This window comes from Tyto alba, unplaced genomic scaffold, assembly GCF_018691265.1.
Source record: "Tyto alba isolate M040663 unplaced genomic scaffold, T.alba_DEE_v4.0 Super-Scaffold_3, whole genome shotgun sequence".
Classification (NCBI taxonomy): domain Eukaryota; kingdom Metazoa; phylum Chordata; class Aves; order Strigiformes; family Tytonidae; genus Tyto; species Tyto alba.
In genome coordinates this window covers 18,568,950-18,585,234 of record NW_024881304.1, presented here as the reverse complement: position 1 = coordinate 18,585,234, position 16,285 = coordinate 18,568,950, and the positions used below count along the sequence as shown (strand labels likewise).

General features: G+C 44.7%; 1 protein-coding gene across 1 annotated transcript; it reads right to left on the bottom strand.

Moving 5' to 3' along the window:
• Positions 1-357: 357 nt before the first annotated feature.
• EDEM1 (ER degradation enhancing alpha-mannosidase like protein 1) lies at positions 358-15,275 on the bottom strand. Its single transcript, XM_032995416.2, has 12 exons — positions 14,809-15,275; positions 14,629-14,701; positions 11,575-11,678; positions 10,605-10,776; positions 9,235-9,418; positions 8,535-8,709; positions 7,837-7,957; positions 7,190-7,360; positions 6,509-6,582; positions 5,419-5,515; positions 4,503-4,688; positions 358-3,635 (listed from the first exon to the last, which is right to left on the bottom strand). Exons 1-12 carry the CDS (start codon positions 15,171-15,173, stop codon positions 3,546-3,548), a joined length of 1,812 nt encoding a protein of 603 aa, XP_032851307.2. The 5' UTR covers positions 15,174-15,275; the 3' UTR covers positions 358-3,545.
• Between the last annotated feature and the right edge of the window lie 1,010 nt (positions 15,276-16,285).

Genomic DNA, 16,285 nt, shown 5'->3' with positions numbered 1-16,285 from the left:
CTCGAGCCTACGCGGTCAGAGCCTTACCTTCTCCACCCACAGGACTGCCAGAGACACCTACGACAGAACCGGACAACTGATCAGGGACTTCTGCTACCCAAGTCTTGAGCTCTTCAGATGGACCAAGTCACGGAGAACTTGAATGAGAGCCACAAATCTGTTTGAACACAGACTTCAGATAGGTTTTCCTTTACTCACCCCTACTCCCAGGTAGTAGCTGAAGTTTTCCTGCCCGGTGAATGCCAAAGATCAGCTATACACACTCAAATTCATCTTTTCCTTTTGTTTAGATCACCTGCGAGTTTCGTGACGGCCTTACAAAAACTACACTATAAGAAAAACACGCATAAGAAGTGGTCAAATACACCATTTTTTTAATGTAGATTTGTAAAATTTAAGCTCAGTTTTGAAAGTTTAGGACATTTCATGAAAGAGCATTTGGTCCTCTTAAAAATTTCCCTTTCCCAATTAAATACTTCATGGAAGAATAACAATTAAGCATACATTGCATTTTTAATTTGGAAAAATTGATATTGCACATTATACCAAGAAATACAAAAGTCTGTTTCAGCAAGTTATTCCAGCAGTGTTATCAATTTCATTCTGATATCATCGATTTATACAAACGTTTTAATTTTAGTGCATAACATGTGCCCTGCCATTAGAGAGTAAAAATGCATCAAAGCATTTTTAAAACAAAAAGGAAGAAAAATTGGCCTCTTGAAGAATACAAAGCCTTTTACCACGTAGCCAGCACCAGTCCTCCTTGTAAATAAAAACCATTCCTATGGAAAGATGACTGTCAGGTCACCCTGGCAACACAAATTTCAATGCAGTTTCTAATGAGAAGCTGACCATATCCTGTTTGGCACTGTAACTAACAGTCCACGTCACTGAGGGCTGAAAGGCTGCAATACCTGCCCATACTGCTCCCACCCCACAGCTCTAATTCTGGCACCCCCCCAAGAGGGATAAAGCACAGTGGCAGAACAGTTGGGCAACTTCATCACAGTCGTGCAATTCTCCGAGGAAAACTCGGAAACAGATTTCTGGGCCTCACACTCTGCTGGAACTCGCACCGGGGTTCAGGTGCTTCAGAAGGCACAAAACAACTGCGAGGTGATTGCAAAGTACGTAACGCACATTCAGGGAGCTAAACTGTGAGCTGGGGGAGAAATCATTACCAGAAGCAGCCCCCGAGACAGCCAAGGCAACGACTGTCCCGGCACCCGCTACGCCACAATTTTAAACGGCCAGTTGTGGAACGCTGCGTTTGGCTTCCAGGGCTACCAAGCACTTCTCATTTCAGAGCTACACTTCTCATTTCAGAAGGTCTGGCCCGGCAGCAGCATTTCAGAAAGCCCAGACATTTGTGCTTTCTGCCTCCCTCGGCTGGTGGAAAGCAGCCCCCTTTACACACCCTCCTGCGCTCCTTTACATGTCTAGAAACCAAATCGTACCTGCACACCCAGACCACATTTACCTGTTAGGAAGCTACACCTCGAACCTCTCCCGATACCTCTTTGGATCTTAACACCTTGAATCTATATTTTGCTTTGAAACAGGGAACTAAGACATTCCAGTGATAGGTTTGCAAAGCCAATTCTACAGGAGTTGGGATTGCCAGCTGCCTCAAACATCGAGGCAACCAATTCTGTTGCAGTGTTTTGGGAAACCTTAACATATTTCCTTCTCCCTGCTCCAGCCCTCTGCCCCCCCTTAATACACACACAATAAGAGTAAGAAGACAGGATTATTTTTTTTTTTTTTTTTTTTTGCCTGAATACAAGATCCAACTATCATGGAATAGAAGATTCTACGATGAAGTCCCTGAGTTGCACCTGTATACTAAAAGATTCAAACAATAACCTCTTCAGCGCTAACTTTGTATTTGTTAGAAATGTTCTGAGCCGCAACATATGGTTTATGAAAACCAATGTTGTTATAAGAAGGTGAAAAAACAGCAGATCAAGTTTGCCCTTATATTTAAGCCTTAATTTAAAAATAATTAACCCAACAGTATCATTCAACTACTCCAACTGTAGTCAAAAGTAAAAGGCATGTAAGCAATGGGGAGCCACTGAAAAAAAACCCTGTTATATTTAGAATAAGTTGTTTTGGCCTCGGTTTGTTTTCATCCCTCAACAGCCCTGCCTAAATTTAACCGCTTTCTTCCTGCAAGTCCAGAGCCAGTAATTCCCCAAACCCATCTGAGCTGCGTTTCGGGATGCCAGGATGGAGCAACGGCCGGCTCCCACCGTTCCTCACCAGGAGGCAGAGCGCAGCACCGCAGCCGGCATCGACAGCGGCTGCAGCCAGGGCGCAGGGGAAGTCACCACTGCAGGCTCAGACCTGGCTAACTCCCTCCCCAGGGCGATGCAGAGGCAGCCCCATTACTAACACTGACACAGAGAATAAATCCAGCCCAGAAATATTCTTTGGGATGAGCACAGAGGCTGATATCCTTCCAGTATTTAAAAAAAAAAAAAAAAAAAAAAGAATTTATTTCATACACAAGTTACTTTTTACGTTACTTTGGGATCCGCTGTATTTTGTAACCAGCTAATCAGAAATACTTTATCCATCTTCCCAAGCAAGCTCCGTTTTTCCTGCTAGTGAAGAAAACTTAAGGCACTGACATATTAATGCTGTCAGGAATGCAAAATAGTTTGTTCTTCGTGCACTGTTATACCAGTTCTTAGCAGCATCTTTCCCAAAAAGGCACTAGAAACATGGCAAACCACAAAACTTTTGGAACTTCTGCTCAGCTAAGCTATATCAAGTTAGCTGCTTGGAAAGCTGAGTGGCTTTGCAGTTTCCCCTTCCCTCCCCCCCATTCCCTTACAAAAAAAGGCACCTGATATGTTTTATTACTGGTTTCTGTAGCTACAGGCTCTCGTGACCATGCAGTTCCACACAACTGTGTATATAAGGGACATCATGGCTATACTGACAGCTTTTTATATGATCGGGAGTTCTCTTTTCAAGAAACTATTCCAGATAGACCGTTTTTGTTTCAGCAAAACCCATTACCAGTGGGTTGCTACCTGAGTAGTACTTAAGGTTGCGTATTGCTAGTCAGAATAATTCAATGATTAAACTTGGTGTAAGAAATTGCACTTTCCCATTCCTTCCCCAATCCCAAAATCATTTCAAATTAAATACTAGACCCTTTTCTAAAGGGACATTTGTAATACAGCTACAAAGAGGTAGCTAAGCGGCATGTGCCAATTTTCTTCTTTTTTTTTTTTTTTTTTTTTGTCTTTTAAAGTATATTCAGCCTTCATTTGCAACAAGCATTTTTCATAGGAAGTCTTAAAACAAGAAATCTCTATTCAGGTGGCACATGGAGTTACCACAGTCCAGAAGACAGAACTCGAAGGAGAACTCGATCTCCCTTCATGTCCATGATTACAAACTAAGAAGCATGGGGGATACCCAAGTGACTCAGCATATGCAGGTATGTAGCTGAAGAGGAGAGGAATGACTACAGCCAAATCCCATGCTCCTCTTGACATACAGTAGAAGTTACTCTGAAGAATGATTCAGATCAAGCCCACCATTCGATCAATCTGTCTCATGTAGTTACTCTTCAATGGCAGCAAGTATCTCCTCTCATCAGGAACTCTGTTACACTGTTAACAAAAAGACAATATTTTTAAGAACTCAAATACAACACCAGGCAATCCTATACCCTCTCTAATCAGGAACCACAGATTTCCTCCCAGTACAGAAAATTGTACCCAAGAGCACCTCTGGTCCCACCTCTCCCTCACTCTGCAAACTTACAGCACAAGCCACATAAATGAACAGCGAGTGTTTCCTCAGTGCAGGCTGCAAGCTTCCAAATACACGCCAAACTGCTGCAGCTTGTTTTTCAACCGAGGCTTCCTTCACTATGACAACTGTGAATATTTTTTAAAATAATGCTCTTTTTCTGCAGGACTGGGGGGAGGAGGAAAGGAACCATGCTAGAACCTACTAGCAGAGATTTAAAAAAACTCTTCTGTATTAAAAACGTATCCACTTGTGGTTGGTGATAGGCACTGGATCCATAGCTCTGTCCTCAGTTGATGCCTAGCTAAAAAAGGTCACCTTTACATGCCTCAAAAACAGTCTGAGGAAAAAAAGCTCTATTTAAACGACCCTCTGCTTTTCTCCTTCCCCATCAGAGCAACACTGGTAAATTTTAAGGGCAAAGAAAAGGAGAAGGGAAAAATAATTAGAACTAAATGAACAAAGAACAAATTGCTGCAAAATACTTAAAAGGGGACAGGTTTCACCTTCAGCATAATCACTCTTACATTATCCTAATCGATTCATTCCACCATGGAAAGTGTTTTTCACAAGAGAGCTTCTCAGATATTTGACATTTATACAGGAAACACTGCAGAGCTCGAAAGTTAACACTTCCAAATGGGTCCTTTTCTACTGCCCAGCCTACTTCAACATCCATCCCTTCCCCAGCAACACAACCAGGAATCAGTCTGTGTATTCCTTACGTTAGAGCTGAAGTTGACTGCCTTCAATTCGTTAGGTTTAATTTTTTCTGCTCTGTCCTCTTCTTCAGGGAGGATGTCTTGCCACAGTGAGTTACGAAAACGTTCATCCACAGACACAACATGCCCCTCAGTAGTAAACATATACTTATTTCCAGATTTATGCAGTGGATTCTCTTCATCAAACAACTAAACAAGAGATGGGAGAGGCAACTGTAGCATGCGTGCAACGTTCTTCAGGTCCCACCAGTGATAAGTTAAAATGCACTCACTCGTGCATTTGAAGGATCACACAAAAAGCATACCTTTTAGTGCTAAACGGTTAACCACAGTTAGAGCAAATGGAAGTAAACAGTTTTAATGCAAGGGATTTCCTCTAAGAGTTAAAAGCAAAAGAAAAACTCCTCCCATAATTTAAACTGCCCTTATTTTTCTCAGCTGCACGACGCAGGCATTTCTAGGCTGGCATTCACTGTTTTCATTCAGTCACAGATTCATTTGGTTTTCTACACTAAATGAGATTGAAAACAGTAGCTTAAGCCGTGTTGGTTCAAATGCTTTCTCCTGTGACTGCCAAAGCTTCACAGGGAGAAAGTGGAGGCTGCTGCCAGGCAGGCAAAATGGCTACAAGCAGTTATTTAGCTCAGAGCTGAGCAGTAGCTTCCTTCCCTCTCCTTTCCAGCTCCCTCCCAAAAGAGCTGCCGGCCCTCCAGCCAGCAGCTGCCCAGACCTCCAAGGTCAGGACAGGGTCAAAGAAAGAAGAGCAGCACATTCTGTGATACACTCTGCTACCTAAACCCCTTCTCCTCCCCAGAGCGCTGCCCAGTTTCCAATTAACAACATCTCGCCTCCTCGCTGCCCCGTGCCTGGGCACAGCGCACGCAAGAGAGCATCTCTGAAACGAAGAGCAGGTACATACCAGGTACAGGTATTTACATGTTTCACTGAGAAAAAAGCTCTCCATTCGATCTTCCTTTGTCTTCTCCACAACGTGGTGTAATGTGGCATAGCCACACCTGCAAGATTTAAGATTAGTTTGGGTTTAGTTCCCCCGCGTTCTGATCTCGAAGCTCTCCCTAGATACTCTGTAACTTCAGACCATTCCAATTGCCAATTCTAAAATGAAACAAGGTCTCTTTTACAAGTAAGCACGGATTACTGGTTTCTGGTACCCTGATGAGACTGTGATCACTGACCCTGTGGTTCATCTACTCCACCGTGCAAATTTATGAAGGGCCTCTCACAGAACCAAGATACTCTCAAGGCACCCTGCACAAAACGGGTCATTTCCCCAGACTGAGCACATGAGAAACCCAGGTCTGGAAGCCTGGCCTCATGCAACAGCTTCTCCCCACGCTACCTACTCATCCCTCCCACCAACACTTAACAATTGACAAAGCTGCAAGCTGTCACGGAGCACACTTGTGATTCATTCAGTCAACCCCTACACAGCACCTGAATCCCACTTGACTGCAGAATGGCTCTCATTTATACTGCCCTATGGCTAGTACAGACTTGTCTACAACATCAGTAAATACCAATAGTTGAATAAAAATTCACTGTCTTCCCTCTGAGTCTTGCAAGAAGTTCAGACAGTATTACAGTCAGAATTCCACAAAGCCAATATGCAACAGCATCTCTTAGAGGCCGTCCCTCCAGTTTAGTTAAACACCACGGGTCCACGAGGTTAGAAATAATCTCGCAGGATACATAGGAAAACACAACCCCACGACTACTAATTTTACCAGTTTTTAGCAACTGATCATCAACAATGCATTTTAAAAGGTAGTCATGAAATTCTGAAGGCAGAAAGTTATCATCGGACTATAATTTCATTTTCAGATGAGAAAAAAATAATTGCTCAATAAATCAATCATCACTTGTGGCTTTCATGGAGAGCTAGGTTTTCCAGTTTACCTACGTTTGGCAGATTGGATTCTACATAGTATTTATATAATAAAATATACGTATATAGCAGTGAAAGAAGACAAAGAACATTGAAGACTGACTTTGCTTTTGTATATTTTTCCAAACTCTGCAGAATATCCATTCCCACATGAAGGTAAAATGGGTTCTTTGTGGCCTAAAGAAGGAAGACAGACAAGAGTTAGAGTCAGCAATTCCGAAATCTTGTAAAAGTAACACTTACAACAAAGGCCTAGTAGTATCAAATTCTCGTACAGTGAACTTATCTTTATAGGAACATGACTTAGATTACTCTGTGCAAGCTTCTCACATTTGCGTTAGTGCAAATCCTAATAAGACTTGTAGTAAATTCAAACTCTTTGATAGCTTTCTTGCAGCCAGAAAGTTATTTTAGTTTACTGTATCTTCTGCCAGCTGGAGACTGTGCCTAGGCAACACGGCAAGGAAAACTATTATGTTCGCTGCAACAATTTCTATTAAGAAGTCACAAGTCTCTACCTTGTAAAAATCTGCCAGCTATTTTTTCAAAAGGTTGTTTAGTCTTATTTGTGTCTGCCTTATAAAAAAGACTATTTTTCAAGCAAACAACATAGCAACTACATTGCATAACAATCTAGTGTTTAAACAGAGAACTCCATGTAGGAACAGGCAGATCCAAAGGCACCAAGTTTTAGCAGGCCAGGGGCTAGGCATAGAAAAAGCGACTTTCTGAACAAAAACATTTTTGCCAAAACATGAGCTGTAAGCTGAGAAAAATCAAGTACCTGATAAAGAAGATATGTGGACTCTACTAACTCTGGCCTCAGTGGATAAAAGGGAACATCCGGTGCTTGCAATTGCCAGTTGTATCTTTCTGGGAGAGCTCCGTATCGTTTCCATATGGCATAATAAAAAGCATGGAGACAAATGGCATCTTCCACATCTCCTATCAATACCTAGGTGTAACAGCAGCCATAAACACGCACACTTAATACTGCAAGCCAGCAAATTGCTTTCCACTCTGGGTAAGAACATGCCATATAATAAACAACTCCCCTCATAAGGGGAGACAAAAACCAAAACCACCGCAAAAAAACCCCAACCCACAAAGCTAACGTATTAATTCCTTCACACTAAAAGCTTCAGTGAGCTCAGCCTCACCACACGGTATATAAATGCTGAGGTTAAATGAGGAAAGTGAAGAAGTATCTCAAATTTAATAGAGAGGAGGCCAGGCCTTCCAATACTATTGTGCTGATGCAGAAGCTGAACCGCCTTAAGACTCTCTTATCAGAGCAGCCAGATGTAAACCTGGAGGTGGAAGCTCATCTCGGAAGAGATGCTTAAGACTCCTTCCCAGCCTAGGATTACAATGAGCCCTCCTGACACCCCTCTACTGTGGTGTACAGTCTTTAACAGAATGAAAGTTTACCTGTAGTCCAGGAAAAAAGGCTTGCAAAGAGTCAATCCACGTGTTCATCAGCTGTCCTGTGAACATGTTTACATTGACATACAAAGGAGGGTCACCTTCACCTTCGTTGCAAGCCTCTCGACTGCCAAGTAACAATAAGCATGTGTAAATATTCACTGCTTTAGAAGAACACAATGCATGTTTCATTTTACAGCACTGCCACCAGCAAAGAGAACGAGCGACAGATTTGTCGTGCTAGGCTCAAAGCCATTTTGAAAAGAATCAAAATGTCAGTCATGCTCTCAGAAAAATTAATTCATAAAAGGTATGTACATCGTATCCTTAAGTTATCCCAGCAGAATCTCTACCAAAAAGTCATGCTAGGTAAGATAAGGCTTTGAGAAGTACTATACCAGCCAATTTAATACATTTCCTTTGCAGTTCTACAACCGTCTCTCAGTCTAACAATTGCTAATTTGGACAGTAACCAGTTTAGCTTCTTTGCACCAATAATGCTATTCAGACCGGTTGACTAAGGAGTGAAGGGAACATTAAAATTTATTTCCACGTTGACTACCACAGGAAATAAGATTTCGGTTTTTAAAGAAGAAAAGAGAACACAGATTTTCTACAGCCTGACACAAAACACTATACAATCTCTCGTATCTTGCTGGAGTACTCGTTGCTCAAGGAACTGATATCTGTATGAAATAACATACCCTCTTCTTAAGTGGTTCTGAATGTTCCGATAAGCATCATTGAACATTTCCAAGTCTTCCTTTTCTCCAAAGAGGATGTAAGACTTCAGAAGGTATTCATAGAATGAATCCGACCCTGCTCCCAAGCCACTTTGCTTTCCAACCCAATGGCCAGTTTGAATGTTCACAACATTTCCTTTCAGAACAGATAAAAAGTTTAGTCTAAATCTGCCAAGTACATCAGAGAAAAATAATCAAGAGCTTAGAAATACAACATCTTCAAAAAGTCTTAAGGGGGAATGATCAAAGATTACTATCAAGATAAAGTGTTACAGTGCATTCATCCAAGGAACTAGCACACACACGCAGTTGTTTTAAGTACTTTTAGTCATCTGCCAATCTAAATTATATTAATTGGGATACAAATGGGAGAACTTCAGCTCTCATTCCCCAGTTTAATGAAAAATCTGTCTTTGGAAACCCGTGCCCTAAAAAGTCATTCAGATACCCCACTCTCCTTATGAAATTACAAAGTGCCATTTGGTCGACAGAAACTACGAGTACACAAGGAGAGCATCACTTAACAGCTCCAGAGGAAGCACATCAACAATGTTTATGATACGTGAAAGAAACCAGTAGCATGAGAGTGTTCTGCTACAGGAGAGCAAGGCAAGTTCCAACACGGAGTCAGACAACAAAGCATCACCTCAGAGGAGATTACCTAGCAGTCCGGTGTTATTGTTCCTGAGACTCCAGAGGGCTTTGACAGCTCTCCTGGCCACCCATTCAAACGTGGAATCGCCCAGCAGCCTGCTAAGGATACCAAACTCCACCAGCAAGGAACCGGCTCCTGCAGTACAAGTTTCATTATTGCTGTCTGGGGGTACCCCCTTCTTCAGATTGACCTGTGAAGCCGGGAGAGAGAGTGCTCACAGCGAGAAGGCAGGCTGCACCTCATCCAGCTGCGCTCTCATCTGCACTCCTATATTATTTATTACAATGCCTTTTTGTTAGTTTTTGCAAGGCGTAGCGTGCGATGTGTATCTAGCTAGAAAGCCCCCGTACCACTGCTTGGTCAAAAAGCTTCCCTGAAGAATTCGTGAAATTCATCTTTCAACTTTATATCATCATACTCAAGGTGGGAAATGCTAATTTTGCTACTCTCATACTTGCTATTCCTTCCAAATTTCAGTCCACTTTTTCATCATTTCTACTCAACGTTCAAGTTCTTCCAAGGGTGATGCAAGTACTGCTTTCCCCTCGTTTAGTGCTCTTGAAACCAAGAGTTTCCTTAGCAAATGCTCCTCAACTTCCCCACGGAACAAAATGCTGAAGAGAAGTTTACACCACCCTCAACTGCTTTACCAGACTGAACAGAAGCGAAAGTTCCTGTTTCTACAGCCTGACAGGTCTGGAGGAAAAGCAGTGCTGCTGGCCCCAGAAATTAAAAGTAGCCAGGGAAGTGCTAATTAGTCTTACAGTTTAGAGTTGTTCCACTAGAACTGACATCGTTCTCTTTGCAAACTGCATCTGCTTGAAACAAAAGGATGCAGTATTCAAGAATACCACGGTATTCTTGAGTACTCACTCAGCAGTCTTCAAGAAAATTACAAATTCCAAGCCCAGTATGACAAATATTTTAGATGAGTTTTATTTTATCACCATTATCTTAGTACTAAGTCACCAATAAAGTCACTTTCCTAAGCTATTTGCCTGTACAGTATCTGGTGTTAACCTTCTTAATGACAGCATTGTTTGTTGCTGCATGATATACAGGAAGAAAGCGTGGGGCAGGGCACGTTCCAGCCAACCAGCACGGAAACAAATGACTACTGACCCATAAGGAACAATATACACAGACTGAAAAAACAGCCTAAAGAAAACATTTAGTAGACATAAAGAGCAACTTACACATTGTCCATGTCACCATAACTTAGCGGCTCCCCCCACATCATTTTAATGTAATTGAAAGCAGGTTCAATACCCCAAGCGCGCATATAAAAGCATACACAGGGCACGGAATTCGAGTTGTAGGACAGGTGAATTGCTAATTTTAGATCATTTCCCCACTGTGTTGGTGTGCTCATTTACCCGAGGATATGGAATTCCAGTTTTGGTGTTCTCAAAGGCTGGAAGTAGTCTCACTGCCAGGTCATGAGCCATATGCAACAGTTCATTGTCATAATCCTTAATGGTCATATCACCAAAAGGCTGTTTGGTATCTGTAATTATTATGTGGGCAGAAAGCAGGCTTCCCAAAACCCTATGGGAAAAGGAAGAGATCTTCAGTATTTAAATCTGATCCGAACCCAGTTCTTCAGCTAAACCCTTACCGGTATCACGTTTAACAGAAGCATTACTTTGTGCACCTTACAGTCACTACAGAAAGAGACCGTGTTTTTTTTCCCCCACCGGTAGTGAAAAGATCTAAAAGTCATGTTGCTCGTCACCCACGGTACTCTCAAAATCCAGTTCTGCAAAATTTACCTATCCCAGTAGCTCCTTACAGCGTACCAAGTCTATTTATGAGCGAAGACCTCCTTGCCCCTGCAAATGGCAGTAAGGCTGGTATATAAACTTAGTATTCAGAAAAAAGAAAGCCTAGCCAAGTTAAGCAGCAACTGAATAAACACTCAGACATTTAGAAAATTACGCCATTTAAAAATCAGACAGTATCTTAAACTCATCTCCAAGACAGACAGGCTTGTTTTTCATCTAAAACAAAAGTGAAAGCAAGCAAAAAGTCCACAAAAGAAAACAAAACCAAGGAAAACCTGTCAGCTGCAAGAGCAACAACAAAAAAGTAGCAGTCTGCAAGCCAAACACAGTTGAGACTGCCATTGCATCACTGCTTCAAGTCACATGCGACTCACTAAAATTGTTCTAATTATTAAAGGATGGAATATTTTCATAAAAGGTCAAAAAACAACTTACTCAAGGAGCAATTACGGAATAAAGCCTACCAAAGACATCAACAATTTTTACTTTGGTTCTCCTGTATATGCACACCAAGTCTCTAACCTTGCTACTGTTTTACAGGCAGAAATCTAGAGCAACATACCTGATTGTTGCCTCAAAAACTTGAACCGTTGAGTCTTTATCAAATGAAACCGTGTCAATCACCAACTTCACTGCTTTCTGGAATTCTGAGGAGTTTCCCATTACCTTTTACACAAAAACAAAACCATTTTGTCTAATTGTTGCTTCAGTACAGGGTTGGAGAAGAGAATGGCAAGTTCACATTTCAGACCAACAGTCTTATTAACTAGATACAGATGAGAGTACTTCAAGCTCCTGCTAAAAAGACTTTCCAGAAAGTTACCCATCCTACCCCCATGTAAAAGTGCATTTTTTAATATGTATGTTAAAAACAGGAAAATCCCCAAGGATATTTTTCTGCTTTACTAATCTATGCACTCATGTACCCTTCCACCCCCAACACCAGACTTGTGAGTGATCTCTTAGAGCAGGAGCCTAAAAACTCTAAAGATCTAAACCACTGAGTGTTTTAACTGCTTAAACTGTCAGTTGAAGAGTTAAGTTTAGCTTAAAAGGTAACACGACTTGCAGAACAACGAAGCCTGACTAGGCATTTATTTGACCAGGGGAGTCCAACCTTTTGGGCTTCTGACTCAACGCCGCGTGTCAGGCCGAGGAGTTCCCTGGTGCCAGTTTTCTATAGGTATAACTTAACAATTGATTTCCACTATATTCAAAGAAAAATGTATATTCAGGCCCAGCTTCAAGGAAGCAGGAACGTGGAAGGAAAACACAGGTTCCCGTTTGCCTAAGTTTATGATAAGGCTGGGTGTACAGGGAACCTACCTAGCTCTTTAACCACCAAAGCACCCCGTGCCAGCCAGCCTGCTCTTTCCATTACCCAGATCTAGTGGGAAAGCATTCACGTGCTTGATCTGAGCAGATGAAGAGTAAAATAGGCTTTTTCCACGTGGAAGCTTCTGAAACGCAAGAGGCTCTAGGAATCAAAAGTTTTCTATTTGAGAGAAAAGTTAGATACTGCCCCAAAACCTAAGGATAGGGCACTGAGCCACTGGTGAACAAGGACAGGAAGGCAACCATTTAGCCAACACACCATCAGCCACGTACCACGGATCCCCAACTGTTATTTCAGTTAAAACCAACGTTCTCCTCACTTCCTGCTTTCAGTTCTGTTCATTACTACCATGTTCAGGCAAACAGTTGAGACCTCCTCACCACAGAGCTGCAATTCCACTGTAGCAATCTGGAAGTATTTTATAACCTGAAGGACACCCCCAGTCCTTGCACATACCATGTTCTGCACAAGAAGAGGGAAACAAATCATGGGTCCAGTGCATCAATGAGCCCTGATGCTCCAAAAGGCCGAGAATCTGCCCTGGCAGCAAAAAATGAGGCTAATGAAACCTAAAGGGGTCTCTAAATAAGGAGTTCAAGGAAGGGGCTCTTCTCCACGATTCCATACTACTGATACTACTAACATAAAACTGAGTTGCTTCTCACATTATCTTCAAAATTTATCAGAAATGCATATGATGGTCTATTTTAACAGGCAAGAAGCAGCTTTACAGCTTTTCCCCCTCCTTCCTTTCACCTCTCTCCATACAGATTTGTGTCGGTCAAGTCCTCGCTGCCAAGCAAAACAATCAGGGCTCTTACAGTCACCTTGAGTAAGACAAACTCTCCTCCTGACATGTCGCTCAACAACTCATGCACGTCCCAGTTGAAATCCACCCTTCCTGAATACCAGAGTGATGGCTGTATCCTCCAAGAGATCTCACCTGAGCCTTGGGGAAGAGCTCCAAAATTTCCTCTGTCTCTTCTGGAAATCTGTGCTGATATATCTCCAAGTACTCCTTATCTTTCCCTGCACGCCTAACACTGCTAGCTCGTGATCCAGCTGTTAGCTAGTACGCACCCAGCACCACCTTCTCCTCAAAAATGAAAGATTTAACAACCTCTCACTTACAAACTATTAGACCTTTTACTTCCTATTGCTGAAGTTCATTACAATTTAAATTGGTTCCTCACAATGTCATCTCGCCTGCTCTTCATGTTACGAACTGATCTCTATGTCTATCAGCAGCCCTGTGTGAAACAGCCGCACTTTTTGCATTAACAACACTACGACGCAAAGACTAAACAGCACTGGCCCCACGGCAAGTCCTTGGAAAACACTGTGGAATAACTCCCTCCGGTTGGAAACTTTCTGTTGCCATCTTCCATCAGCTTCTCACCAAGTTTCTCTACCAACTTACCCCTCTTCTTGAGCTCCGCTAGCCTATTTTTGTCTTTTTAGAAATGGAGCCGATTCAAGATAGCAGATCTACTGTGGCTGCAAGTTCAACCTCGGAGCAAAGGCCAGTACCAGTGTTGTTCAGTACCAGGGCAGATGAACCTAGCAAGACCCATTTTCACACCAACACTGACTACATTAACGCTGCACCACATCCTCATTTGCCCCTTTAACTCCTTCCTTCGAAGCCCGTTGCAGCGCACTGCCTGCTGTCGAGCTGCCAGCTCGCGCCCACGCTCCCGCCTCAACCCAACCACCCCGGGCAGCCGAGCCCTGCAGCTTCACAGCCCTTCCAAACGAAGCCCCGTGCTTTCGCTCCCGGTTTCCCACACCCGGGGTGGGAATAAACCGCCCGGTGAATGACAACAGGCGCCTGTCCCGCGGCTAACGGCCGGCCCGGCAGCACAGAGCACGCCAGGCTCGTGGATGTTCAGGAGCATCTCATCTCTCCCAGCCTGTCAACGAGCGGCTTCAGCCTTGCAGGCATCACCGTCCCCACCCTGCTCAGACGCTGCCTGCGGAGGTTAACCAGCCGGAGAACAACTCACTGGCAGTACAACCCCACGTCCCTTCAAGCTCATTTACAGAATTCAGCTTGTTGGTTCCAGCTGCCGGCGTTGAACCTCCTCAACTTCCCTCCTGAGTTTAATGGGGCGACGCAGCAACTCCGGAGCCATCCTGCACGGCGAAGGACGGACGGACGGACAGCCGGGCAGGACTCTTCCCTGCAGTCCCACCAACCGGAGGGCTCAGCTAAGGCGTTCCCCGCACCCGAAGGCCAGATTTTGGAGGTGCCCCCCCCCCAAAAAAAAAAGGACTCACCGCCAGCGTGTCCAGCGCGTCGATCAGCGTCAGCGAGTAGTTCCCCAGCACGTCGTTGATGTTGAGGTTGGAGCTGGAAGGGAAGAGCCGAGCGTCAGGCCCCGCCGCGCGGGTCCGGGTGCCCGCGTCCCCGTCGTGCCCCCCCCCGCCCCCCTCCCCTCTCCGCCCCCGGCGACTCACGGGTCGTGGCGGTCGGGGCCGCGGCCGCGGCAGTGGAGCGGGTCGAGCTCGTCCCGCGGGAAGGCGTGCCGCATGTAGCTGTCGTAGCCGAAGACGAACATCCCGCGGGCGGCGTCGCGCAGCCGGGCCCGCAGCTGCGGCGGGAAGGCGCCGCTGTACCGCCGCTCGTACTCATCGCCCGCCGCCGGCCCGCCGCCCCGCCGCAGCAGCGAGCCCCAGTGCGAGGGGCCGGCCGAGGGCGGGAAGGGGAAAGGGAAGCGGCGGCGCAGGCAGAGGCCCGGCGCCAGCGCCGGCAGCAGCGCCAGCAGCGCCTGCAGCCCCAGCCTCAGCAGCAGCAGCCCCAGCACCACCGACCGCCATTGCATGGTCGCCCCCCGCGCATAGTTTAAAGGGGCCGCCCGCTTTCCCCCCCCACCCCCACAAGCACCCCCGCCGCCGCGCCGCGTCTCCTTTAACAGCGGAAGGGAAACAGGGGCGCGGGGGGGGGGGGGGGGATGTCCCGCCCCGCCCTGCTCCTATAGGCCGAGGAGGGACCAGCCCTTCGGTCATAGGGCGCGCGGCGACGTCACTCAAGGGCCGAGCCCCGCCCAGCCTTAAAGGGGCAGGGCGGAGGCGGAGGGCGCCCGCGGCTGTCGTGGCACGGCCCGGGGGCGGGGCGGCGAGGGGAGGGGGGGAGAGGCTGAAACAGCAGCTTTTCCAAACGGGAACAAAAAAAAAAAAAAAAAAACAAACAAAAAAACCCAAACACACACACACACACAAAAAAAAAAAAATCACAAAAACAAAACAACAAAAAAAAAACATAACACAAAGAAAAAAAAAAAAAACACCACCAAAAAAACCACCACACAAACCCAAACCAAAACCACCATTCACATACGTGTAATCCATGGCTCCTTGCAAACTGTGGATATGAAAGTGAAAATGGGCAGTACTGGTAAAAAACAAACCCCTCTGACAGTCAAAAGAACGGAAAAGTCAGTGAAGAAACTACAGCTGAGGGAGGTAAAAAAAAAGGAGACACAAATCTCTGAGCTAGCCCAGAAACGGGAACAGCAGCACTGGTAACCGTGGCTGCCTGGCCGCTGAACTAAGGACCGGTGTTCACTCCAGCGTTGCGTCCTTTTAGCAAGCGAGGGCATGATTTGTTACAAAAAAAAATCTGATAGAAAGAATGTGAAAAATCCCTACGCAGGGAAAAAAATATTTAAAGACTGGCATCACGCATAGGCAGACAACCAGACGGTAATGATTTGTCTTCAGCCTGCGTTTTACACTACTTCAGAAGTCAGATCTTGCTCTGCTTTCTGTTCATTGCAACAGAAACAGCAGAACAAATGAATCTTAATAAAAAAAACCCACACACACTTCAGTGGTCCATCAAGACTCCTCTATGCCGACTCCTGTTAAAATCCTCTACCCTGTTCAAATGTAGCAGCCAGTGGTTGCTCTTTCGGTTCCTTTCCTCAATCTGTGG